The 26788-nt window shown below is 51.9% G+C and overlaps 2 protein-coding genes across 6 annotated transcripts in view; both read right to left on the bottom strand.

Annotated features, from left to right (window-relative positions):
* ACY1 (aminoacylase 1) overlaps positions 1-26788 on the bottom strand; it is a 451002-nt gene that overhangs the window by 208160 nt on the left and 216054 nt on the right. The gene's annotated exons all lie outside the window — the stretch shown is intronic.
* GRM2 (glutamate metabotropic receptor 2) overlaps positions 1-26788 on the bottom strand; it is a 77486-nt gene that overhangs the window by 39498 nt on the left and 11200 nt on the right. For 2 of the 4 annotated variants that reach the window (XM_073352509.2, XM_073352506.2), the window contains exon 2: positions 591-1226. In XM_073352509.2, coding sequence (XP_073208610.2) covers positions 591-1061 — 471 coding nt within the window. In that variant the 5' untranslated portion in view covers positions 1062-1226. Of the gene's footprint in view, positions 1-590; positions 1227-26788 lie in introns of those variants that run through there. The other 2 variants (XM_073352508.2, XM_073352507.2) reach the window with 2 other exon arrangements.

Here is a 26788-nt window from a genome sequence, read left to right as displayed (position 1 = left end):
AATAATGAAATCAGCATATGCCGGGGCAATGAGAGAGCCAGGTGTGGGGCTGATCCAGGTGGGGGGTGTGTGTGGAGGACACAGGGGTAGGGTTAAGCCAGATACGCTCACTCCTTGGGGGTGGGCAGGGGTCACACCCATGCGCTCATTCCCTGGGATGGTGATGTGGAGGTCACACCCATACGCTCAGACCCCTGCTTATCCCCCAAACAGGTACAGAAGGGATGGCTGCACCTCACACCTGCCTCATCCCACCCTTTCAAATCCGACCTGGAGCGACCACCAGCTAGGTCTCCAAGAGGTATCTAGCCCATGGCCTCACTACTGAGACTATGCCAGAGAGCACCAGCTCTTGTGATACAAGCACCTGGTGACTAGGATCTGGATTGAGATCCCCCCAAACTCATTGCACATAGTGTAGCATACCACATAGCCAGCCGAGTGTCATGACATTCACTCCCTGCCAACCAGAGCTAGATTCAGACTGGCCATACAGAGGTCACCTTAGATCCTACTTCCAGTGGCCTGGGCCTCAATGCCCTCTCGTTCTAATCCCCATGGCCCCAGCTTGCCCACTGTGCACAGAGTACCTGGATGGAGACGTCACTGTAGGAGCCCCCGATGACTCCAGTGATTGCCATGGGAACGTCATCGTGAATGGCGTAGGAGCCGTCAGGGCAGATGTGTTCGGAGCCATCCACTCGGGTCAGGGAGGCGCGGACAAAATCCAGAGACTGCTCCAGGGCGTAGGTGTCCTTGGAGCAGGTGTCCAGGATGTGGGCCCCCAGTGTGATCCCCGGCAGGATGCGCTGGTCTTTGTTGATCTCATCCAAGGCGAAGAGCATGGCCTCGAGGCGCTGGATCCCTCGGTGCTCATTGATCTTGCCGCACTCCTCGTTGGAGATGCCTTTCTCATGCACCGGGAACAGCCCCCCAATGACCAGGTCCCCTTCCGTGCTGATCTCCTTCTTGGCCACTGTGCTGTAGCTGGGGTTCGGGCTGCTGGCGAGGCATGTGGTGGCAGGGAGCAGCCAAAGCCACAGGGGGACGGAGAGCCCCATGGCCCTGCCCCTGGGGAGTGGAAAGAGCCACCAGGCAGCACTGGTCAAAGCGATGGCCTCTGGCGTGTGAGCATTGGCAACAGGTGGCTGAGCTGGAGCTGGGAGGTTATAGCACGGAGGTCAGTGGGGATCCATTGCCCGGGGAGGAGGACAAGCGCTCAGCACCTGTAGGGGCAGAGGGAGCAGATCGACAGTCAGACGTCTGGAGGAAAGAGCTGCTAGGGGCCTGCTCTAGGGCTGTGACAGCAGGATGGGCAGTGGGGGGTCACACTCCAACCCCAGGGCCTTGGATACCACCACTGGTCCCAACGCTACCTACTTTGGGGCAACTCTACACCAGCATCTCACTGCATTTCAATTACCGGGGCTGTTGCTGGGACAGCCACACGTGCCCTGGGATTGGCCAGACGGTCACTGTCCAGGAACCAGGCCTGGAATGGGTCCCTCAGCTGGGCACTGACAGCCTGTGCCATCTACACCTACTCCACTGTTCCAGAGCGCGTGTGGGCAGGGCCGAGATGCTGGAGGCGCTCAGGAATATCCACCCGGGGCCCAGGGCCAGGTAGGTGTCTGCTTGGCTGCCCCCCTGCACTCCCTCACCCTCTGGGTCAGACACTTTCCTCCTTTCTCCATCGCTGTTCCCCATTCTCTATGTCACCCGCCTCCCACCGAGGCCATCCTCACCTCCCCAGTGACCCACCCACCCATGACCCCACCCCAGGAGAAGCCACCTCTGCTCAGCCTCATCAGGAGGGCTCCAGGAATACTGGCTGCTGGCCCCAGACTGTCAGGCTCTGAGATTCCCCCTCCCCACTGGGCCTCGCGTTTCATTCTCTCTTTAGAGGCTCCTGGATGGGCAGGGGCAGCAGCAGTCGGGGCTGAAACCTGCCCTAGGAGACGTGCGCCCCCGCCCCGCCCACCAGAGCAGACATTCCCTTGGGTGCTGTGACATGGACCCTGCCCTTCCCCAGAGAGGAGCATTCCCCAGCTTTCTGCAGGGAGGGGAAGGGGGTGAGATCAGAGCCAAGAGGATGTGGGAGCGCGCAGACTGGCCTCCAGACGGATTGTGCATTCATCAGTCTCCCTTCCAGATCTTTAGCTGGGCGATGCACGTTCCTGCGGGTACAGCCATACTCCCACACGGATGTGCGTACGTCTAGGCATAGGCGTAGCGTGTATAGTGGTGTGCGCGCCTGATGGGTGTATTTGTTGTGCAGGGCTGTCTGAGTGTGTGTGTACCAGTGGCCAGAAGCGCGTGCGTGAGAGCAGCTGTGCTGGTGAGTACATTAGAGCCAGCACGCCTTTTGTCGGGTCCGAAGGGGAGCGCACAGGCAGGTGTGGGCAGGGCTGCATGCTGGGACATATTGGCTTGTGTGGGGGTGCATGTGTGCCAAAAAGCACACGTGTGGTTTCCGTGCTTGGACGCCAGGGTGTGCAGCATATGCATGTAGCTCTGCTTTTAGTCTCCTCCGTGCATGCACAGTAATGATTTAGTACGATAACGATTTTAGAGGGATGGTAAACCGCGTCCTTCAGGGTTTAAGCCAATCTCTAGCTGTTAGAGACCAGGAGCAGACCTAGATGGGGAGTAGATTATCCCACATCGGCTACTGCAGGGTTCTCATATCTTCCTCTGCTATATCTGGGGCTGCCCCCCCGAGAGACAGGACACTGGTCTAGATGTACCCATGGCTGGATCAGAGCCAATTAGCCTTATGCTTCTATCTGCGTAGTTTAGTCAGTTGGTCGACTGTGCTACAAACCATAGAAAGATCTTTGTGTGGAAGCTGCCCCAGAGAGTCCAAGGGGGAGCGATCACACAGAACGGAAGCCATGGTTTCTGAGCAGAGATATTTGGTGTTTTCCCGTGTGTGTGTATATATATATATATTTGTACTGTGTCAGTGATCTTGTGACAGGCACATGAGGGCCAAGTGAGCCTGTGTATGGGATTTTGGGGCGGGGGACGGGTGAGTATTATATTCGTGTGTGGTGTGTGTGCATCGAGGGATGCATATACAGCTGTGGTTTGGTACAACTGTGAATTCAGACATGTGTGGTTTTTGTCTGTGTGTGCCTGTAAACACGTGCGGATTTGTGGGAGTGTGCAGATTCTCAATGCACGTGGCTCTTTCTTCATACATACGCTTGACTACATACATATACAGATTTGCGAGAGTGCAGCTTCACACATGCACATGCGTGTGGTCTGTGGGGATCTGTGCGGGTGTGTTAATCCATACACACATGGCTTGTGTGTGTGTATGGATTCGTACATGCCTGGGCTCTGCCTGGCGGGGGTACAGACATGCAGAGCATATCCGAGTCCCCCCCTCACTACACATGTTCTGAATACACCTACACATGTGGTGAATACCTGTTCGATTGATTCCGTTAGCAGAGAAGAGGCAAAACAGCTCAATAGGGGACAATGATCTAATAATTGTTCAATTCTAGAATTAAAACTGCATTAAGAAGAAAGTGTTTCTGTTTATAGCCAAGGAGCGACTTACAGAAACGATCAGAATCAATTTGACTGACCCACTGTCAGGAACTAGAAGGAAGGAGCCACCAGCCCTTCAGGGGAGAGACGTAAAGCAGGCCGAAAGCAAAGAGACAGCAAAGCGTCAACGTTGCCTCTTGCTTCTCATTTCTCACCACTCCTAGTCAATTTCACAGCTGGGCACAGCCCAAAGCAGAGACAGGGAAGGCCTGGCTCGCACCATGATGGCAGCCTCAGGCTGTAAAAGATCCTTCCATTCCCCACCCACTGTGACGCTGGCAGGCCAGGTGCCAGCTCATGCCAAGGCCCCTAGGCCACAGTGAACACTGACGAATGCATATCTGGAGACCAGTCTGCCTCACCTGTGTGTTAGCATTGTTAAAATAGGGATTAGATTAGAGAGATGCGTAGCCCTCCATAGCACAGAGGGGAATTCACCCACATGGCTGCCAGCACTTGCCAAGTTTGCATAGGGGGCAGGGATGAAGGGGGCTGCTGAGGGACTGTATTGAATCAGCACTCGCTTCAGTGGGGCCAACCCCTGGGCTCACTGCTCAGCCCCCACTCAAGCAAAATATCAGAGGGGCCTGATTCTGATCTCATCTGCACCAGCACAAACCACTCACGTCAAAGGAGCCATGAGGGTGAATTCCTCTCTAAACCAGCACAAAGCCCGGTGCCAGGATGAAGGGGAGGTAGCTGCTGCACGAGGGAATAGCCACCATGTAGGAATGAACTATCTGCACCTCCTATCCTGACAGCACACCTCCGACCTACCCTTGAACAGCCCCCGGCAGGAGAGGTGCATGGGCTTTGTGGGGGCACCCAGACCAGTGAGGGGCTGTGTCCCCACCCGCCCTGTAACCCCAGGTGCTTCTGTGCTGTGCAGCTTTGGCTCAGAGCACAATGGCTTCCCCCAGCCCGGTTACCCCAACAGCCCTTCCAGTCCCGAGTCTCCCCTGCTGTGCCCAGCCCTTCTCACCGGACCCTCCCAGAAGTTCTCAAGTTCACTGCTTCCAAAGAGGCAGAACGCACACCAGCCTGGTAGTTTGGCTGAGGATCTTACCCTTCAGTTTAGTACACAGCCCTGAGATGGGTTTGTAATAAAGCAAGAATAAGTTTATTAACAAGGAACAGAGATTGAAGGGATCCTAAGGAAAACAGAAGAGACAGGCATGGGGACAAGGAAAACCGACCCAAGCCTGCTTTCTAATGACTTAAGCTTAATTTCAGCAAGTTACAGTCTTTGTCTAAGCCTGTTTCTCACCTATGATCCATTTCCAACGACTCCTGCTTCCCAGCCCAAGAAATCCACTTTTCCTGAACTCAGAAGGTGCTGTTCCCCCTTTGTCCCGTAAGTGGTGGTTACCCCCAATGTCTTTCAGCAGTTCCTTATACCCTCAAAGTTTCTCTTTGTTTTTGAAGTCAGGGAGCCTTCCTGGGGACTCACTTTCCATGTCTACTGTCCACCAAGGGAGCCCACACCATGTTACTTTTTGCGGTCTCCTATGGTTTTACAATATAAATGATCTTCCTGCCAATGAAGAGCCCATTACTCTGGGCCACACCTGGCATGATTTCCAATTGAGCCCAAGAGGCATTGGCCATTTTCCTTTGTCTGTAAAAGACCTAGCTGGCCTCCTTGGGACTCCAAAAGACAAATCTGAGAGCATATCTGTAAGTCCATGTACAGCCTTGTTACATACATTTCACAGCGATATTAAAGACCAGCTTGTTACTACTTTTCAAATGACGTATTACAAGCCACCTTTTAATACACAGAGTCTGAGGTGTATTGAGCCGGTCAGGCCAGCTGAGTTTTACTGTTAAATAGCAGGGGGCCCCTTGCCATCTGGCACCGGGGTGCTCTTAAGGTCACTGACTTAGAGCCCTGTGCTTGTATCAGGCGGCTGCAGCAAATTCCCCCGGTGCTGTGCAGGCAGAAGGAGGCCTGGTGAAAACGGTGACTGTGGGCAGTGTAACCGCCGGGGGAAGGGGAGCATGGGAAGGAGGTGGCACCTGGCACATGGCGTCTTCCTATGGCACAAATGAAACATTCCAACAAATACATTAATTCTTTGTTTCAAACAAATTATTTGAGACTAAATCAAGTGGGAGGTTTCTTGAGGCTTTTTTAACAAGCATTTTCCCCTCCGTAGCCAACAGCGGGCATTGTGTCCTCCACCCTTGAGCAACACAGTTTGTTGGTTAGCTTTTCTTTTTTTCCCCCTTCTTCTAATTTTAAACAGATTTTCCCCCTTCCAAATTAAGCCTTTTTTAAATTAAAAAAACAACTCTTTCTCTGTGCACAAACAAGTACAGGGGCTAGGGAATGAAAGCCATTTGCAACAGATAGGGATTTTTTGGCAATAACTGAAGTCTCCTTAGAGATTACTTGTCTTTTCCCAAACAACAAGAGAGTTTTGTTTCCCCATTTAAAGTCCCCCTTTAAAATCTGCTCCAGTGCCCCGCAATGGGTATTATTCAAACACATGTTCCTTCCTTGATACGCTCATAGGTTCTATTAGCATAACCAGGAGCTCCCTGCATACAGCCAAACAGATGGATGCGGGAGGAAGGATGAAAAGAGAGGAGCAATGTCGCCCGCTCTTTTCTGGAAACAAATTACACCTTCCTCTGCAGCAGCTGCTGCCGGTCCCTCTCAGGGATAGGACAGTGGGCTAGGTGAACCATGGGCTTGATCCCCTTGTTCCAGAGGCTTTCTGCCATGGGAAACTCTCTGAAGTAAGTGGAGTTCCATGAGTGTAAATGGGGGACATGATTAGGTCCTGTGGTTAGTGGTAAGAAGTGGAACACAGACCGTGTGTCTACCTATTGCAGCAGCACACGCTCCCCTCAGATAGTTCCTCCAACGTGCCTCATCACTGATCCATCTCCTTGGCCTTGGCCTCTCTAAGAGGGTCCACCAGAACCAGTTGCAATGGGGAGTCTAGTGAGGCGAACAGCTGCCCATTCGGACCTAGACTGAGAACCCCAACTCATCACCCAAAGAGCCATTGGCTTCCAATGGCTTTCCGGTCACCATCCACCAGGGCGCTTTCTACTCCGGATATTTTTGAGGGCACTTTTGTATGGCGCTAAGTAACTGACTTGCTCAGAATGGAAAGGCAAAAACTGCACTGCCAAGAGCCTGCTGGGAGGGGAGGCCAAAACCATAGCCTGCAGCGAACTGCAGCAAGGAAGCAGGACGTAAGCTGCTGCTGATGGCATCGAACCAGGCGTGGGATCAGGCTAGCTGGGGATAGATGTTCAAGCCAGTCCCAATGGAGACAGCATTCACAGCAGCACATGAGGTGACTACCGGAGCCAGGCCAAGGGGACAGGTGCAGCCTGAACAGCCAAACTCACAACCTACAGACTCCTAGGCTAAGGTCAGAAGGGACCATTCATGATCATCTAGTCTGACCTCCTGCACATTGCAGGCCACAGAAGCTCCTTGCTCCTGTAATAGACCCCTGACCTCTGGCTGAGACCCAGGGGCTTTCTAAACCAATCAAGGATGAGCCAGCTCTTCTTATGGCTCCAGGAGCCACATTAGCATCAGTCTCTGCGCCAGGCTGGATGCCAGTGGCAGGAGGTTTAGGAAACCTCAAGGGAGTTGGATATCTTTCCTATTAACCACACTAATGCGGGGGGAAGGGGGAGCATGAAGGAAGTTACCATATAAAGGAACTCTGACCTTTCCCTTCAGCAAAGCTGCTTAATTACAGCTCCTCTGCTGCCCGTCTGACTGTCACACTCTCCCCATGAACAGCTATTGTTAACTCCTGGCCCTGAGCCTAGCTGATCTTATGTTGCTGTATGTATGATTATTTCCCTAGTCCTACAACAGGCCACACCCCTCCCCCTCTGCCCAGCTACCTGCTCCGAGCTGAACAGAAGGTACAACAGCCTCTACAGACTTTCTTTCACGGGTCTTCAGCCCAAGCCCACTGAACTCAATACAAAGCCTTCCATTGGCTTGGATGAGTCTCTTTTTACACGTTAGGCCTCCAGACTATCCCAGATGTGGGTCTAAGGCTGTGAGAGGGGAGATCTCCCTTGGAAGGTGCTAAAGACAAGTCAATGGTACGTTTCTGATCTCAGGACACACTGTTGGTGAGTGTAACAACCAGGGACAATTCTGTTAATCACATTTCTACGGTTGTGTCTAATGCAGTTCAGAAGCAGATCCGGGACAAAACCAGTGTGGACAAGTGGTCATCACTTCAATTATACGTGGAGGGCAAGAAGGCAGATGACATGAGCGTCTCCTAAAGTCTCTCCTGATCTCCTAATGCTGCAATGACTTTCCATCTTGTTAGGACAGTCAGCCAAAGGGCTGTGTTCCATTCCCTTCCTTTGAGCAATCTAGTCTCCCTTCCACTTGCTTTTATAATTTTTTTGGTCTGTATCCTTGGCATTGCGCGTGGCATCAGTTTGCTGCTTCTGATTTGTCTAATGGTCCCAATAGAGAATATGAACACACAACTTCCTAAACTCACTGCTGTGTTAGCCATCGGCACAAAAATTAAGGCTTCGAGGGGGAATGGGATGCCATCAGCTTCAAATGGGTAATCAGCTGGGAATCTGGCCCTACAGAGCTGCTTACATTTTTTTTGCCGACTGTTGGAACAAGTGACTCCTCTGATCACTGTAATTGAAGCAGATTAGAGAACAAACGTCTCGGTGTTTGCAGTTTGTTTACTGGCAGCATTTTGTGTGTCACAGCGTCATTTAGGGCCGGATTGGCACAGCCGTACTCCCACTGGGTGTGATTCCGGGCTGCGTCTTTTCACAGCTCAGCTCAGCACAGAACCCTGAGCCCAAGGGCAGGCAAGTAAGGTGGCTCTAAGCTATCTCTGTGCTCTCCCAATCCTGGGCTGCTCTGGGGCTTGCAGATGCCCCAGCATAATTTAGACAGCTCGGGGGGCCTAAATTAAGGCAGTCTCCCACGTCTGCCCTATGGCTGCACTGCAGCTCAGTGTCTTCACATTACGTGCACCATGGCCCTGCCCTGGACATGCCCCATCTGCCTCCAGCCTGCATGGTCTTGCATGAGAGTCCTCAGAGGACAGCTTCACAGCTGCATGCCCCAGGGCCTGTGCCAGGGAATCCTCCCAGGGGTCGGACTGGGGCTTTCAGAGCCTTTTCACCCCACTCTGGCCCTTTTACTCAGTGTGGAGGGGCTGGAGCAGAAGCTTTTGCCTCAGGACTTCCATGGCAGCAAAAGGTGCGGCTCAGTTTGAGAGAGGACTCACAATCGGGCCTAGTCTCCATTTCTCCTATCTCTTGTGCAGCTCTTGCCCACCGCAGCAAAGGAGAGAAAAGGGTCAGACCAGGAAAGAGGGATCCTCAAACCACAGCGACTGGCAGAAACACTCGGTAGTGTTGGAAACGACTTTGAAGTCATGATGAGCTTTCAAGTTCCAGTGTCTCTTTAAATCTGGTTAAACACATGTCTATTTTCCTTCCAGGGACCAAAATTAGGATTAACCCCCAAACAACCTGATTTCAAATATTTCACCCACCTCCCATCGCTGGCCATCACCACCCGGAGCCCTTTGCCATTGCCCCACCAGCTGATCGGAAAGCCAGCTGCTCAGATATTTTTAGGCTAGCCTTTCAGCTTTCCGATAGCCCTTGTTCGGCTGCCCGTGGAGCACTGACTGCTAGCTCCACTGGGAGTCCAGCGACTTCCTGCCACCATGCACAAATGTTAGCATTTCAAAGTTAGTGTCGGTCCTGAACACGACACCGTGTCACCCACCCTGCCGATGACACTGAGAAGGGATGTCAACCTGGTCACATCTGACGCTGATTTCAACAGTAGCACTCCTCGGGAAAAATAACAACAAAATTCCAGCTTGCAGCACAATTGCCCCTCCGGCCCCCCCTCCCAAATTTCATCCCTAAAAATATACATCATGGGCCAGCAGAGTGGTGAGGGACATCAAGGAGCTGGGGTCTGGCTCCCTGATCCTGCAGGCTGGTCTGCGCTGATCCTGGAGGAAGTCAGCACTGTCTAAGGCTGGCTCTAACTCACGGCACTTTGGTCCCTAAGAACGGAGGGGAACAGAGTTCCATCAGAACCCCTCCCCCAGTCAGTGTATTCACACGCTCGTCCCCCTATGCTGGGCTTGCAGGATGGCTGGTGCAGCAATCAGTTCCATGGTATTTATGCCTGAGAGGCATCCCCCACTCCATCAGGGTAATTTGCAGATGCTAACTTATTGCCAGAATCTGGCCCCTCCATGCAACCTGAGCAGTGCAAAAGGGGTCAGATCATAACAGAAAATGTGGCCGAATATATTTAACACCCCGAATACCAACCATTTTTGCTGCGTCGCTTCCCCAGATCATTTGAACACAAACGGAACGATTAAAACCTGAGAACCGCACGGCCGAATAACCACCACCAGAGAGCCAGCCATGCACACTGCATCCACCTGGATCTCCCTCCACCCACTTAAGGGCCTACAGCCCACCCCAGGCCTGGAGCAGCGGGATTTCCCTCTCGGGATGTCCTGGTGTCCCTGCAAATCCTGCTCAAGGCGCTGCCCGAAAACGCCAGCCGCGCAACTTGGAAGCTTCAGGGGAGGCGGGCAGGAGGAATTACAGTGTTTCAGTACCTGGAAAGGAAACAGATGCGGGAAGTGAAAGGTGACGCGAGCTATTGATTAGTGGGTTTAATTGTTCCCCCCCTACGAGGCTGGAAGCCTAGAGCGCCTGATCCAGTCGTTGTGAGTGTTAAATGCTGTCTGGAAGGCAGCCAGCAGGAGCTGGCTGCAATTATCTAAATCCAACACATCAAGCCCCTGAAGTGAGAACAGCATGGTGGAGGGTATAATTTGGGTGATGCAGAGCAGATGAGCCAAAGGATCCTACACATGTGCTTCCTTGGCATCTGTCGCTGGGGTGGGAGCCGCCCCCATCTCCCCTCACTCCCACTTTGGTTAAAGTGCCTTCCTTGGACATATTAATTGTTCCCACTTACTCGGCCTGTTGCATCTCCATTTACACTATGGGCCGACGGCAATAAACATTTGAGACTCCAGCTCTCTTGCTTGCTGTTGCTCAAGTCAGTCATGTGGTGTTGGTCCTCTCCTCGCGATGGACGAATGTAAGCACTTTGGGACAAGACTTTCCACATGGGAATTTAAAATTTGGCTGCCCAAATAGTCTCATGAGAGGCTATCCACCTATATAGTAAGGGTTGCCTGAGCCTTCCTATTATAAGACCCTGTTTTCAGTTACCTCTTTGCCAAACTTCAATCATTTGGGCTGAAATTTCCCATGCCAACATCAGCAAAAACCAGTCCAGCCATTTCTGAGAATGAGGCTAGAGCAAATACATGGTTCTACCCAGGTTGCAAAAATCCTGATGCCCTTTTCTTTGAGACGCTTTAGCATCCCACCCTTTAGAGCAGGGAGTTGACATTCGGCAGAGTGGTGGCCTTTGTGTCACGGATGTGCCTTTCGCCATCTCGGTGAGAATGCACCCAGATTTGGCCAATTGATAAGCCTTAAAAAAAAGCCTTCTCTTTTTTTTCTGGGGGAGCCTCCTCTCTGTGAGCAGACTGTCTCCAGGGCAAGCGGCTCACATGGCATCCACCTTCCTGGGTCTGACCTCGGAGCATTCAGCATCCCCTTCCACACCGTGCGCTTCCCACAGCCAGTCTGCCCCGGCGGGGCTCCTGGGGAAGCCAGAGGCCCCTGCACCCCAACTCCACAGTCAGACGTGACTCTCAGCCAGCCAGTAAAACAGAAGGTTTATTAGACAACAGGAACATGGTCTAACACAGAGCTTGTAGGTACAGAGACCAGGACCCCTCAGTCAGGTCCATCTTCGGGGGGCAGGGAGGCCAGAGGCCCATCTGGCCCTCCCTCCATTTCCCCAGCCAGCTCCCAACTGAAACTCTCTCCAGCCATCTCCCCCAGTCTCCCCCTGGCTCCTCCTCCAGCCTTTGTCTCTTTCCCGGGCCAGGAGGTCACCTGGTCTCTTTGTTCTCCAACACCTTCAGTTGGCACCTTTGCAGAGGTTGCAGAGGAGAGGGGCCCAGGCCATCAGTTGCCAGGAGACAGGGTGTGGCCATCCTCTGTGCAGACCCCTGCACACACCTGCCCTCTAGGGCTCTGCAACAATCACACACCCTTATCCCACCACCAAGATACTTAAGAAATGCCTAGGGGAAACTGAGGCACCCACACAGGATTCAGAGAAACCATTAAGAACATTCCCGCTTTGTCACAGGGGTGTGGCAGAGAAATTTAAACAGATCGGATGAGGAACTTGTGGAAGGAGGCTGGGACTGGAGGCCAAGTGGGGAAGGAGAGAGACAGATCAGCTGATGAGCCTGGATGGAGGAACTGAGACCAGCTGGGCAAGCAGACTGGGGTTAGGGGTGGGAGATTGGGAGAGGGGTAGGGTGACTTGGACTGAGAGGAGAAGCTTGAGGAATGGAGACTGGGACTGCCTAGGTGAGACTGGAATGAGGAGCCAGGGTGGGGAAGATACAGGACTGGGATAAAAGACAAGCTGAGGGGACAGGGCCGAAGGGGTCAAGCTTGGTGAGGAACAAGTAGAAGAATCTGTGACCACTAGAGAACACTGCCCTCTGGAGCCTGGAATGAAACCCAGGAACCCTGAGTCCCACCATTCGTCTGCTGACAGCAAGTGTCTGGGAAACCCACTGGCAAGAGGTCCCGGTGCTGGTCCACTTAGAGGCTAGCAATACTAGTGCCCGGACCTCACTGGGGGTGAATGAGAGTTGTGCAGTGAAGGAAACGGTCCGTCGCGGAAGTCTGAAGGTGCATACTGAATCAGACAGAGGACTGCAGGGAGAGAAAGGAGGGGCTCATTGTTAAGGTGGGTGACTGTTGCCCTGGAGAACTGAATTCTAACCCTGCCTCTGCCACAGAGTTCCTGTGTGATGCTGAGCAAGTCACTTGAATCAAGCAGTTCACACACGGTCACTGTGTGCTTCTCACTCCAGAAGCGCTGAATACCACAGAGAACTCTGAAAAAATCAGCCCCTCGGCCTCTCCTCACCCAACATTAGTAGATACTTATGACCTTAATCTCTCTGTGTGACTCAGTTCCTCATTTGTAAAATGGGAACAATACCCCCTCCTCTTAATGAACGTTTACAATGACCTCAGTGATGAGCACCCCAGCACAGCCCATGAGATGACCCATAATGCTGGCTTCAGAGCAGTGTCTGAACAGTGTGCAGTCAATAAGGCAGGGGCCACACTGAACAACGAGGAGAGAAAAAATATGAAACAACTGCTCATTCAGTTAGCACCCTCTAACCCAGGGGTTGTCAATAGGTGGACTGCGGGCCAAATCCGGACCACCAGACGCTTTTGAATGGACCCCAAAATCTTTTTATTTACTTCTTATCATCATTATTGATTTTTTTATTATTATTTTCTCTGGAGTCTGGACCTTGACCAAGAAATTTGGACCGCAACAAAAAATAATTCACTACCCCTGCTCTATTCTGGGCCCTGAATGAGGCAGGGGTCTGGTGGGGGAAAAACAGTATGTGATCATGTCATTAAAGTTGTAACATAATGTATACACACAAGGAAGCTGAATTCAAGTTGCACTGGCAACCTTCATTCATGCATTTGCTAACTTTCCAGGGCTTGACTTTGCAACCGTACCAATGTTCTTTTAACCTAGTTCTCTGTGTGTGTGTGTGAGAGAGAGAGAGAGAGAGAGATTACATGCACACGCACACCTACAAGCTGAGGATTTGTCCCACTGTCATAGGGTTATTTCTCTAGGGACACTGGTAAGCCAAGTGCCAGAGCTGCCCAAGGCCCAGGCTAAGACCCAACAAACTCACTGCTGGAAACCAGGACAACTCACCTGTGTATTAGTCTAGATCAAAGTGATTGTTAAATATATCAGAATGTATTTGGTGTTCAAACTTCATGAAAACTAATGAGAAACTGCATGCCTTGTTTTCACTTAGCCATATCCTATTAGACTGTCCCAGCCCATGTTTACATTGTGTACACCCCTGTATCTAGCAGCGTTGTCTTTGGTGTGAGATCTGGGCTAGAAATTGACCTGGGTGAGTGACTGGTCTCTTGGGACTGGTTCAACCTGAATATTTTGTGATTTTGGGTGTGACTATTTATCAGTGTCCAGCCTGCCTGGTTGGCAAGGTAGACTGGAGTGCCTAGGGGATTGGCTGTGACTTCATTATAAGACTATTGCAGGACGTTGGGAGTTTTCATTTGGTACTGGGTTGGTGAAATCTAATTCTAGAACATACCACCAGCTTGGGGCGTCGGCTCTGCTTTTGACAGTCTGCTCTGTGGTAGGCACTCAAGCTCACGAGCTACTCCAGACGGCATGACACACCATACCCCAACTGAATCAAACCATGACAGGATCTGAGTCCCTGCCCTGATTCACTGCACCCCCGTACCTGCCCACCTTGACTTTCCCTCCCTGCCCCATCTAAAGAGGACTGAACAGGGAGGACTGAGTCCAGGAGTTCCTAGGTGTTTACCTCAGTCTCTCCGTGGAGAACTCTGGGCAGGAACGAGGGTCCCCTACACCAGGATACTCCCAACTCACTTGTCACCCTTTTAACCCATAATCACGTAGCCACATATACAATGTATTTACACCAAAACCATTTCCTTGGGGATTAATGAATCCTGCACAGCTCAGCAAACAGCTTGGACAAGCTTCTGTGCATCAGTCTGGACTTTACAAGAAGTTCATGAGTCTGGGGTCTCGTTCCTGGACCTGGACGTGCTGCCGGAGGCATGACCCCAGGATGGTAGATACGGTGGCAGGTAGGGATAGGATACAGAGGGACCTAGCCAAATTGGAGGATTGGGCCAAAAGAAATCTGATGAGGTTCAACAAGGATAAGTGCAGGGTCCTGCACTTAGGACGGAAGAATCCAATGCACCGCTACAGATTAGGGACCGAATGGCTAGGCAGCAGTTCTGCAGAAAAGCACCTAGGGGTGACAGTGGACGAGAAGCTGGATATGAGTCATCAGTGTGCCCTTGTTGCCAAGAAGGCCAATGGCATTTTGGGATGTATAAGTAGGGGCATAGCGAGCAGATCGAGGGACGTGATCGTTCCCCTCTATTCGACATTGGTGAGGCCTCATCTGGAGTACTGTGTCCAGTTTTGGGCCCCACACTACAAGAAGGATGTGGATAAATTGGAGAGAGTCCAGCAAAGGGCAACAAAAATTATTAGGGGTCTGGAACACATGACTTATGAGGAGAGGCTGAGGGAACTGGGATTGTTTAGTCTGCAGAAGAGAAGAATGAGGGGGGATTTGATAGCTGCTTTCAACTACCTGAGAGGTGGTTCCAGAGAGGATGGTTCTAGACTATTCTCAGTGGTAGAAGATGACAGGACAAAGAGTAATGGTCTCAAGTTGCAGTGGGGGAGGTTTAGGTTGGATATTAGGAAAAACTTTTTCACTAGGAGGGTGGTGAAACACTGGAATGCGTTACCTAGGGAGGTGGTGGAATCTCCTTCCTTAGAAGTTTTTAAGGTCAGGCTTGACAAAGCCCTGGCTGGGATGATTTAATTGGGGATTGGTCCTTCTTTGAGCAGGGGGTTGGACTAGATGACCTCCTGAGGTCCCTTCCAACCCTGAGATTCTATGATTCTATGATTCTATGAGTTTGGACTCTGGGTGCCAGAACCCATGTGCCACCTTTGTTCTGGCCTCCTGTCAGGCCACGTCCCCCTCTGGATCTGGTACTTGAGGATCTCTCAACAGACTTTGGGAAAGGGGCCATCTCTCCCTCTCTCCCTAGACCAGCACACATGAGAACAGGAAACTCAACCCACCACTGTTACACTGATGCTTCTCCGGCTGCTGCCCTGGCAGCCTCAGCTCACATAGAGGATAGGCCCTGAGCTCTTGACTCACCTCATCAGTCAATCCAGCTGACTAGAGCGCTGGCTTCTTCCTGATGGCCTGGGGACCTGTCAGTCCTACAATCCTGACTTCTTATCAGCCCTTCCCCTTTCTCCTGGTATTGGGAGAGGGCCAACCAAGAAAAACCCACTAAATCTCAGTACGGGATCAACAGCCCCCTTGCACACTCATAGTTGGTCAGACTCAGTGGCTGAAATGTTCATGGAAAACAAGCAGACCCAAAATGGCTGAAGCTAATTCAGTTACAAATTCAAATAAATATTTCCAGGAAATGATTTCCAGATTTTGTCCAGCTCTACCAGCAAGTTTCTAACGCTGGAAGAAAGCTTGCAGTATATCAGAGCCTGGCTGCTGGGCTACCTCTGTGTTGCCCTTGTCAGAATCCATCCATTTTGAATGGCTAATGGTGAGTGACTGGCAGAGCTGGGTCGCGCCATGACAAGGATTTCTGTGGACGGTTTTGACAGATGCCTGGAATCCCCCCTTCTCCCTCCCCCCCCCCCACTTTTTGTGAAAATTATTTTCCCAGATGTTTGTTTTTTCCCATGAAAATGTTAAAACCAACAATTGTTTGGGGTTTGGTAAATATATTGCCCCTCATTTTCACTAAAACCCAAAAATAAAGAAGTCCATTTGCTGAAAAAACAAAATTTGGAACGAAAAAAGTGTTCTTGCAAAAACCCACAAATTAATTTTGAACAAAAGGACATTTTTCATTTTGAAAAGTTGACACCACTGCTGCCCAAGTCAAATTAAATTAATTAGATAATTATTCGCCTTGTGCAGACCAGAATGAGGCACCGTCATTGGTCTCTCTGTTAGCTCTGATCTCACCTCCACAGACGTTAACGGGAGGTTTGCCGGTGGCTTCAGTAGGAAAAGTTCTATGCCAGGGCTCATTCGTCTAGGGCTGGTGAAGGCTCCCCTGGTCGGAGCATGTCAGGATCAGACACTGCAATCCAATGCAGTGTTTCAATGGATTGACTTCACCTGGGGCGGTGAGACCATTCCCCGCCCATAAATCCCTGCAGCCAAGTGTCATTGGTAGGAATGATGAACGTTAATGTCACACATGCATGCGTGTTCACATGCCAGAGGTATGCATCCAATCAGGCGACAGAAGTGATACCATGTGACATCTGTCCATTCACAGCACTCAGCTCAGCTGAAATGGAGGAAATCCACAGGCCCAGCACAAGGTCTGGACCCCACTTCACTCCCTCGTAAGCCTTATTTTCAGGGCTTGAGCAGTGCCTTGTCCTTGTCCCAGTGCTCCGCAATGGGGTGCATTCTACCTGCAGCCAGCCCGATGCACTCAGAGACCTCGCCCTTACTAGCCCTCCCACGTAAAGGGAGCTTGCAAAAAACCAAAGAAACCCACAAACAAAACCAACCAAAAAAAACCTCACTACTGAATAACTTCAAGCAAAAAATGAATGCAGGGCAATGATATTTGCTCACGGGGATTCCTCAAGCAGGAGAAGAGGGTAAATTCATCATATGCATTATTCATGGAGAGCCCTTCACTGCTCACTCCCTCCCCACTGCTTCCTCTTGCTCGCTCGGTGTCTGTGTTACAGTCTAGCATTTGAATGCTTGACTATGGGAGTCAGGAGACCTGGCTTCTGGTCCTGGCTCTGCCACTGCTGTGCTGTGTGAGCGCGGGCAAGTTCCTTCCCCTCTGTGCCTCAGTTTCCCCAGCAACGCTTTGCCTGTTCAGACTGTAAGCTCCTTGGGGCAGGGGCTGATCTCAGAAGGGACTTCCTGGTGCAACTATAATACACATACAAGCCATTGGGCTTCTAGGTACCCTCTGGTTAGGCCATGCCTGTGTTCCCCATGGTACAGCAGGGCTCATCCTCCCTTCCTAGCTCTCAGACCACTGCTGGTTTACCACTCTGTCTGGGCTCTTGCCGTCTGAATGCATAGAACCACTGCAAAGTTCCCACAGCGCGCCTGGGGGGAGCCACGACTCCCTAGCCCCGCAGACCACCTGCTCTGGCCCCGGTGTGTGTCACGGCCACTCAGTTCGTTGGACAGAACACTCCGTTTGGGTTGTTTGTGTGTGTGCGGGGGCTGTTTCCCACCAGTGAGATTCCAGCAGAGAACAGCAGGACTGTTCCTGTCAGCTCCCAGCACCATCACACACCGCCAGAGGAAAGCGCAGCACACGGCTCAGAGCACTGACACAGCCAAAACCCAGCTCTCCCCCTCCCCCTGGCTCCCTAGCCTTTCTCTTGCTTTCACCAGCCCTCCCTTTCTCCAAGGCCAGCCCCGGACGGGAGAGGGTAGGAGCGCTGACCACAAAGAGCATATTGGGCTGCATAAGTAGGGGCATTGCCAGCAGATCGAGGGACGTTATCATTCCCCTCTATTCAGCACTGGTGAGGCCTCATCTGGAGTACTGTGGCCAGTGTTGGGCCCCCCACTACAGAAAGGATATGGACAAATTGGAGAGAGTCCAGCAGAGGGCAACGAAAATGACTGGGGGGCTGGGGCACATGACTTATGAGGAGAGGGAATTGGGGTTACTTAGACAGAAGAGAAGAGTGAGGGTGGATTTGACAGCAGCCTTCAAATACCTGAAAGGGGGTTCCAAAGAGGATGGAGCTCGGCTGTTCTCAGTGGTGGCAGATGACAGAACAAAGAGCAATGCTCTCAAGTTGCAGTGAGGGGAGGTCTAGGAAACACTATTTCACTAGGAGGGTGGTGAAGCACTGGAATGGGTTACCTAGGGCGATGGTGGAATCTCCATCCTTAGAGGTTTTTAAGGTCAGGCTTCATAAAGCCCTGGCTGGGATGATTTAGTTGGTGTTGGTTCTGCTTTGAGCAGGGGGTTGGACTAGATGACCTCCTGAGGTCTCTTCCAACCCTAATCTTCTATGATTCTATAAAATGCCCATTTCCGTGGCAGAAGCTGGCCTGTGGCCATAAACACCTTCACCCTGTGCCAGTGGGAGTCAGAAAGATGGGTTGGGAGGTGGGATCTAGAGGACTCAGACTGTCTATGGTATACCCTCAATGCACTCCGAGACGCAACTGCAGCATGTGTAGACATCCCCGAGCTAGCTTTGATCCAGTTACTGGAACATCATCAGTGAAGCTGCATGCTACTGAAGTACCCACCCCGGGTGTCCAAACCATGCTGGCACAGCTTCACTGTCACTGGAGCTACCTAGATCACAGCTAGCTTGGGTATGCTGAGAGATGCTATTGTCACACCTCAGATTGCAATGCAGATGTACCCCAGAAGGTCAGCCTAGCATGGTACCTACATGGGGAACAAATATGCGATGATGGGCTCTTCAATCTAGCAGAGAAAGGTAGAACATGATCTAATAGCTGGAAACTGAAGCTAGATACATTCAGACTGGAAATAAGGTGTAAGTTTTTAACAGTGAGGGTAATTAACCAAGGGGCGGGGCAGGTTTTTCAGTCGAGATTGGAGGTTTCTCTGGAAGCTCTGCTCTAGGGGTTATTTTGGGGCAGGTCTCTGGCCTGTGCCAGGCAGGAGGTCAGACTAGATGATCACATAGTACCTTCTGGCGTTAGCATCTATGAATCTCTCCCAGGACAGTTGTCAGAGGGGTGGCATCTAAACATCCAGTGCCAACCTGCTCTATTCTCTTCATTTAGATGCCCAGCTTCCTGGTACCTATGCTGACTTCTTTAACTCATGGGCAATGCTTTTATCCAGCACCCCTCCCCTCCACACCATACACTCCAGAAGAAGAGTAGTGACTGTGCCTCAGTTTACCCATCTGTATAGTCATACTCCCATCATACGCAGCCTCCTTTGCAAAGTGCTTTGAGATCCATCCATGAGAAACACTGTTTGAGTGCTAAGCCTAATACATGACGATCTATTACACCTGTGCAGCAGACAATGCAGTGAACTGAGCCTTTGGCCCTGCTTGCCCTTCTCCTAGAGATATTATGTGCACACAGACAATCCCAAGGGAATCCTGCGCTCAGCTAGGAGTGGAGTCTCTGCCTTCCTCAAACTTCACACCTCCCCATTTGCTGTGCTGTTTGTTTGCATGCGCTCTGAGTTGCAAACACCTGCTCAGCTCACCCCCAATCACACGCCTTTCGCACTCCTTGCTGTTTACACATTTTCCCTACAAGGCTCGTCAATAATAAATGTTTACAACTTGCAAACAGGCAGCTCTCCACCGGCTCCCTCCCACCCCTCCTGGCGCAGACTCCTCCCAGGAGCTGGGCGTGTTGCCACGTTCTATAGCACAAAGGGAACACCAGCCAGCCGAACCGTCCAGAGCCCAGGTGCTACCCTTGCCTTGTCTTCAGTTGGATACTGTACTTCCAAGAGGTGATCTTGTTGGGAGATACTGGAGCAAGTTTTCAAGGGAGGGTGCAGTGGTTGCACCCCCACTTTGTGTGGTGCTCTGTCCCCCTCTAGCAGTGGCTGGGCCACAGATAGAGGTCAGGTAACCTGCAACAACCTTGGCTAAGAGGACTGGGTCCTTCAGTTCACCCAATATAGGCTTTAAGATCCAGAAATCCTAGGTTCAGTGCCTGCTGCCAGTAACTCACCCAGGGATGGGTAAAACCCTAACACCCCCACGGTGAGAGGGGGGTGTAGACAAACTGGGATTTGCACCCACAAGTGGGGTGGAGGCAGGTGCAATGGAACAACTAGCCACCAAGTCACCGAGCTGTAGAGGAGGTTGAAAAATGGCTTTAAAAGGAAAAATGGCTTCTTGACCAAAATGAACATTTTTTGCAGGATTTTCAATCAACATTTTCCTTCCCAGCCCACAAGCAAGAAGCTCTCAGCTGAAAATCTTCCAAGCAGAATATTTCAGTTTTTAAAAAACATCATTTGGTTTCTGAAAAGCCAAAGCCTTCCCCGAACGCTGAACAAAAGCAGGTTTTGAAACCTGAAAACACATCCATTTTCCACCAAATAAAGGAACATTTTTTGTAGGGAATTTTTTTTTAATTAATTTTTTTCAAATTTCCTGGTTAAAAATGGATGGGAACCTTTTCCAGGTAGCTCTTCTCTTTTGCAGCCATGCACCCACTAGGGGCAGGAAAGAGCAGCAGCAGGACAGCAAACACGAGCGGAGAACAGAAGCTGACCCGAATGCCCTTCCTGGGTCTTTGTGAAATGAAAATGATGGATCTCCCAGGATTTGATGGCTTAGCCACAGCAAATCCTGCGTCTTGGCAGGGGGTTAAACCAGATGACCCTTGCAGTCCCTTCTAACCCTTTGGTTCTAGGATTTCTCTCCAATTAGCTTTTCTTTCTCCTCTATACCCCACTTTTCTCCCTCATTCCTGCATCTCTCCTCATCCTGCAGCTTCTCTTTTTCCCTCCCCACCTCTTCCTTCTTCTCTCCAACCTGAACCCTCTTCCCTCACATGCTTGAATGCAAGGAGCTGGCAGCAGGCTTCACTGCTCTCTACTTCTAATGCTGTAAACACTCATGCGGACTTGTCTACACACAAAGGGTGTTGCCTTTAACAGTATTGGGGTAGTTTAAGCAATACAACCCCCTCATGTGGAGGTAGTGATGCCAATACAACGGTGCATACAGGAAGGGGCAATCACCTATACTGGGATAAGGCCCCCCTGTATGCCAGTATAATGCATCCACACTAAAGGCTGTACTGGCATAACTTTCTGGGCAAGAAATCTCACCCCTAAGGGAAAGAGTGATCCGGGTATGAAACCCATGTGTGGAGCAGGCCAGTCGTAAATGCTAAACTGTGCCAGCACTTTAGCGGTAACGTGAAACAACCATGGAGCAAGCAAGATGATCGCAGCCAGTTTGGATTCTCCTTGGTATCGGATTTAGATTATTGTGAGCGGGACAAACCTTGAGGAACTTGCCCAGCCAGCCTCTCACTGCCACTGTGGGCTGGAGGGGACTTCTGCGAGACCTCTCCGAGCTGTCGGTCTTCTACCATGACCTCCTCCAAACCTGGAAGCTGTTCTCGGCAACCAGGTCCGTTGTGGCCAACGAGGGAGTGGACCTCCTCGCAGAGCCCCTGGTACACATCCCCTACCTTCATGTGCAGATGGCACAGTCAGTGCGCCAGAGGCTGGTCCTGACAGAAACCACCAGAATCAGAGACCTCCTGGACTATGACAGGGGGGGACTGGGTGGATCCCCAAGCGCTCGGTCGGTGCATGGGGCTCTCCACCCTCCTGACCTCCCTGTGCGTGTTCCAGGAGGTGGGGGCAGCCTTGTCACCCACCTCTCAGGTTGCCCTTGAGCAGGTACTGCGAGAGGGTGCTCCCCACCCACCCCTCATCCCAGGCCCTCCGGACCTTTTCATCGGGCCCCTGTCCTGCAAGCCCTCCCGGCTCTCTCCCTTCCACAATCCGTGCCAAGGAAACAACTGTACACACTCGTGCTCCACACATTTCACTTCCTCACCCTTGTGTACTGCCCTGATACCACCTGGTGGGACTATTTACCACCTGTGGAGGGTGAGGAACCCCAGTGGGCCAGCCTCTATTCCACCCTGGTCCCACGACTAGCTGGGGATATTGGTTGGCAGCTCCTCCATGGAGCCTTGAGCACAGGTGTGTACCTGGAGCAGTTCACCCCCATCCCCGCCACCTGCCCCTCCAGCGGCATGAGGGGAAACCCTGGCACATGAACCCTTATCTTGAATGCACCAGGTTGCAGCCCCTATTCCGGAGCCTCCAGAACCTCCTGTTGAAGTTCTGGCTGCACTTTTCCCCCACCTGTTTATATTCGCACACCCTGTCCGTGGCCCCACGAAGTCACGAGACCTCATCATCAACCTCCTCCGGCCCTGGCCAAAGTGGCTATTTTCAACACCAGGAGGAAGATACTAGATGGGGGGGGGGGTGCTCTGCAACTGTGGGGCCTATTTCCGCTCTTCCCTGGTCTCATACATCTGGGCAAAGTCCCTCTGGGCGTCCACTGGCTCCCTAGACAGCTTTGAGGAGCAATGGGCGCTGTCCGTGGTTCTCTGCTTAGTGTCCCTCTCCGGATCCCTAGTTTTGAACCTGTTACCTTCCCTCCTGACCCTGTTATTCATTAGTTGTCCCCTGTATTCAGTTGGTTCTTGGGTCCAGTGGTCCCTCCTGCAAGACTGGGGAAGGCGGGGCCTTTAGATGTGGGTGGGTTGTGCCCACCCACCTTCCAGGATTCTAATAAGGCCACCGTGGGCTTTACAGAGCCCATCACCAGCCCTCACCACACCGCATGAGAGTGGCTCCCTCTGGCTGCTCTAACCGGATGGCAGGGCCAGCCCTGGGCCCTGCACTGACTCATCAGCTCCCAGGGCAGCCTGAGACCCCTCCAGCCTAGGGCCAGCAGGGCAGGAAACTTGCTGCCTGATTGCCTCCCCTCCAAGGCCTCAGCCCCACAAAGCCACAGCAACCACAAAGCCCCACCACCCCAGTGTCATGTCCAGCTGGAGTGGGCTGGCCGGCTGGGCCAGCAGCAAATGCAGATGGCACGACTGGCTTTAAAGAAATGGGCAGGGCAGAAGGAATGAAGCAGGGGCTGCGGAACCTCTGCCCCAGGCAGGGCATGGGTGGTGGAGGCAGCGCGAGCCTTAGCCTCTGGCAGGGCATGGGCGCTGGAGATGATACCGTCCTTCGAACCACCCCTGCAGGGGCCCTGATTGCAGAACTGGGAGCAGTGACATCTCCGGATCCCTGATGAGGCCCAACAGCCAAGCAGTCCTGAGGAAAGGAAGGAGGCTCTGGAATCCGAGACTCAGAACAGGCCCCAGTCAGGGGCAGGGTAACTAGCAAGGACGGGTGAGATTGCACTGAACTAAAGTAACAGCAGAACTGCTGCTAATGATCCCGAGCTAATGTACCCGTAATAACCTTTACACAGTGCCTAGCAAAGGCTATCTGATACCCAGAGACTAGAGAGACTCAGAGAAATGCAGCCCAGATAGAGAGGGGATAACGTTGGCAAGGGATGGGTAGATTATTCTTTATGCTCGTTAATGAATTATGAGCATAAAGAATAATCCTCCAAAACTGCAGTGAGATAAGAAGAACCATTATAACTAAAGACCATTATCCTGAATTTGCAGCTGGGGAAACCAAGGCACTGGGAATTAATAAGCCACTGACGCAGCAGCACAGCCAGGAATCAAACCCCATCTCCCTGTCTCCTGCTAGGCCATGCCCCTGCTTAGCCAGCCTTCCCACCAACCCAGCGTGGGGTTGGCACTGCCTGCTGATAGCACGGCAGGAATCACGGCCTGGCCCAGGGTTGTTATTACGTCACATGTAGTGCTAGTGGGAAGACCCAGGCTGGCACCAGAGATGCTCCAGGCAGGGGCCTGCCTGGCATCTCAGGCTGGCAGGGGAATCTGAGGTCCCAGTGTGCTGAGAGCTGGGCTGTCTCCACATTCACTGGTCATGTCCAGCTCCAAGAGAGATGCACAGACACTTTCCCCCAGCACTATCCATGCACCCTGCATTGCAGCTGCTAGGCGGCAGAGCCCTCCCTGCGGTCACATGTCGGCCAAGATGGGTCCCTGTCTCTGCCAGGAGGGGTCAGCTTCTCACAGCACCACTGTTCAGCAGGTCCGCTCAGCATCTGGTCCCTTAGTGAGTACATTCCCCATACGTCCCCCCACGTTCCTCCCGAACTGATGGGCCTGAGTTTCAGAAAAGGGCAGAACCCACGGCCCCTGGGCCACCCTACAATAACAGAGCAGGGTTCGCATAGCCCAGGGCTCCCAGGGCCACCCTACAATAACAGAGCAGGGTTCGCATAGCCCAGGGCTCCCAGGCCCACCCTACAATAACAGAGAAGGCTTCGCATAGCCCAGGACTCCCGGAGCCACCCTACAATAACAGAGCAGGGTTCGCATAGCCCAGGGCCCTGGGCCACCCTACAATAACAGAGCAGGGTTCAGAAAGCCCAGGGCCCTGGGCCACACTACAATAACAGAGCAGGGTTCGCATGGCCCAGGGCCCCTGGGCCACCCTACAATAACAGAGCAGGGTTCGCATAGCCGAGGCCCTGGGCCACCCTACAGTAGCAGAGCAGGGTTCGTTCATAGCCCAGGGCTCCCGGGGCCACCCTATAATAACAGGCCAGAACTCCCAAGCCACGGCCTGTAACAAACCCCTGTGGAGCACATGGTGTCCCTACACTCCAGTAGCGGGCTGAGACATAAGCAGTACAGGGGGCGCTGTGCCAGCACGGGCTTGTCAAGGCTTTAGCTGGGCCCTATTTGCTGCGATTTAACTTGGCGCCAGCATCAATGGAGCTGCTGTACATCGTTGTATGAGCGCCCGCAATTCTTTGCAGTTCAGACCAACAGCCAGTCTCCCAGAACCCCACCACCGATGGATCAGTGACAAAATTCCTGCATAATAGACTCCATTTCCTTCATTTCTCTGGCTGCTGAGAGCCCACAATGCAATGCCCTAGCAGGCTTTGTTCTGAGACGTGGATCGGGCTGGGAGAATGCCAGTCACTCTGAAACCCACTGAGACACTACAAACTGGTCTCAAAATACTTTATCATTGGGGCAAAGTAGAGTAGGGAAAAGTCACCCATTAATAGGAGCTGTTTTCAGTGTGAGGTTTATAATCTCACCAGCCAACACAGTGACATGATTCTGAGTGTGCATGCATGCACGTGTTCACATACCTTTCTGTATATGGACGTCTGTGTCATTATGAATGTGTGGGTGTGAAACCAGCCCATCGCTACGCTTGTCAATCATAGAATCATAGAATCATAGAATATCAGGGTTGGAAGGGACCTCAGAAGGTCATCTAGTCCAACCCCCTGCTCGAAGCAGGACCAATTCCCAGTTAAATCATCCCAGCCAGGGCTTTGTCAAGCCTGACCTTAAAAACCTCTAAGGAAGGAGATTCCACCACCTCCCTAGGTAACGCATTCCAGTGTTTCACCACCCTACTAGTGAAAAAGTTTTTCCTAATATCCAACCTAGACCTCCCCCACTGCAACTTGAGACCATTACTCCTCGTTCTGTCATCTGCTACCATTGAGAACAGTCTAGAGCCATCCTCTTTGGAACCCCCTTTCAGGTAGTTGAAAGCAGCTATCAAATCCCCCCTCATTCTTCTCTTCCGCAGGCTAAACAATCCCAGCTCCCTCAGCCTCTTCTCATAAGTCATGTGTTCTAGACCCCTAATCATTTTTGTTGCCCTTCGCTGGACTCTCTCCAGTTTATCCACATCCTTCTTGTAGTGTGGGGCCCAAAACTGGACACAGTACTCCAGATGAGGCCTCACCAATGTCGAATAGAGGGGAACGATCACGTCCCTCGATCTGCTCGCTATGCCCCTACTTATACATCCCAAAATGCCATTGGCCTTCTTGGCAACAAGGGCACACTGCTGACTCATATCCAGCTTCTCGTCCACTGTCACCCCTAGGTCCTTTTCCGCAGAACTGCTGCCTAGCCATTCGGTCCCTGAGCTCACACAGGAAAATGATAAAAGACCGGAGCACCATCACACCTGTGGGTGAACACTTTTCCCAAAGCGATCGCTCTGTATCTGACCTCTCAGTCCTCAGCCTCAAAGGAACCCTGCGCAACCCTTACAAGAAATGAGTTTGGGAGCTTAAATTCATAACTCTGCTAGACACTAAAAGTCATGGACTGAATACAGACACTGGCTTATTTATGGCTTATTAAAACAATCTATAACCCACTAATAACCCCCAGCTGCCTTTCCCCACCCCCCACCCCTTTCCTCCCTATGACTGGAGGGCTGTTAACCGGCCACTTCACCTTGAATGGTCCCTTGAAATGTGTGTTAACTACTTAGGAGCTAAACAATCTGTTCCACCTTGTATTTAGCTGTGACGCTCTCAGTGAATTCCCCAGATCTAAAGAGCTCCGTGTAAGCTCGACAGCTTGTCTCTCTCACCAACAAAAGTTGGTCCAAAAAAAGATACCCCTTGTCTCTCTGTGTGTACATCTGTTTCTGTGTACATATGTGTCTCTCACTGTGTACATCTGTTTGTGCTGGGGCTCCCTGAGCCCCCACCAGACCCCAATTCAAGTTTTATAATGTTTGCAAGGCTCAAGGGGTTCTCCACACAACAAAAGAAAAGTCCTTGTCTCTCTTTCCCTTGAGAGAGAGGGGAATCCGAGTCAAAGCAAAGCAAGGCAAAGGAAGGTGGTGTGTCCCTTCGGCTGTTGTTTGGGGTCACCCATTGGGGCATGGCTTATCAACTGATATAGTGTCTACCTCCAGCCCCTCCTCTTGGGAGACCCTGCTTCATAGCTGGTCCATGTCATTTCAGGAGCAGCGAAGCCTGCAA

The sequence above is a fragment of the Lepidochelys kempii genome, chromosome 7 (genome assembly GCF_965140285.1).
Source record: "Lepidochelys kempii isolate rLepKem1 chromosome 7, rLepKem1.hap1, whole genome shotgun sequence".
In the NCBI taxonomy this organism is placed as follows: Eukaryota; Metazoa; Chordata; order Testudines; family Cheloniidae; genus Lepidochelys; species Lepidochelys kempii.
The sequence above is the reverse complement of the archived record's forward strand: the minus strand, read 5'-3'. Positions and strand labels throughout refer to the sequence as shown.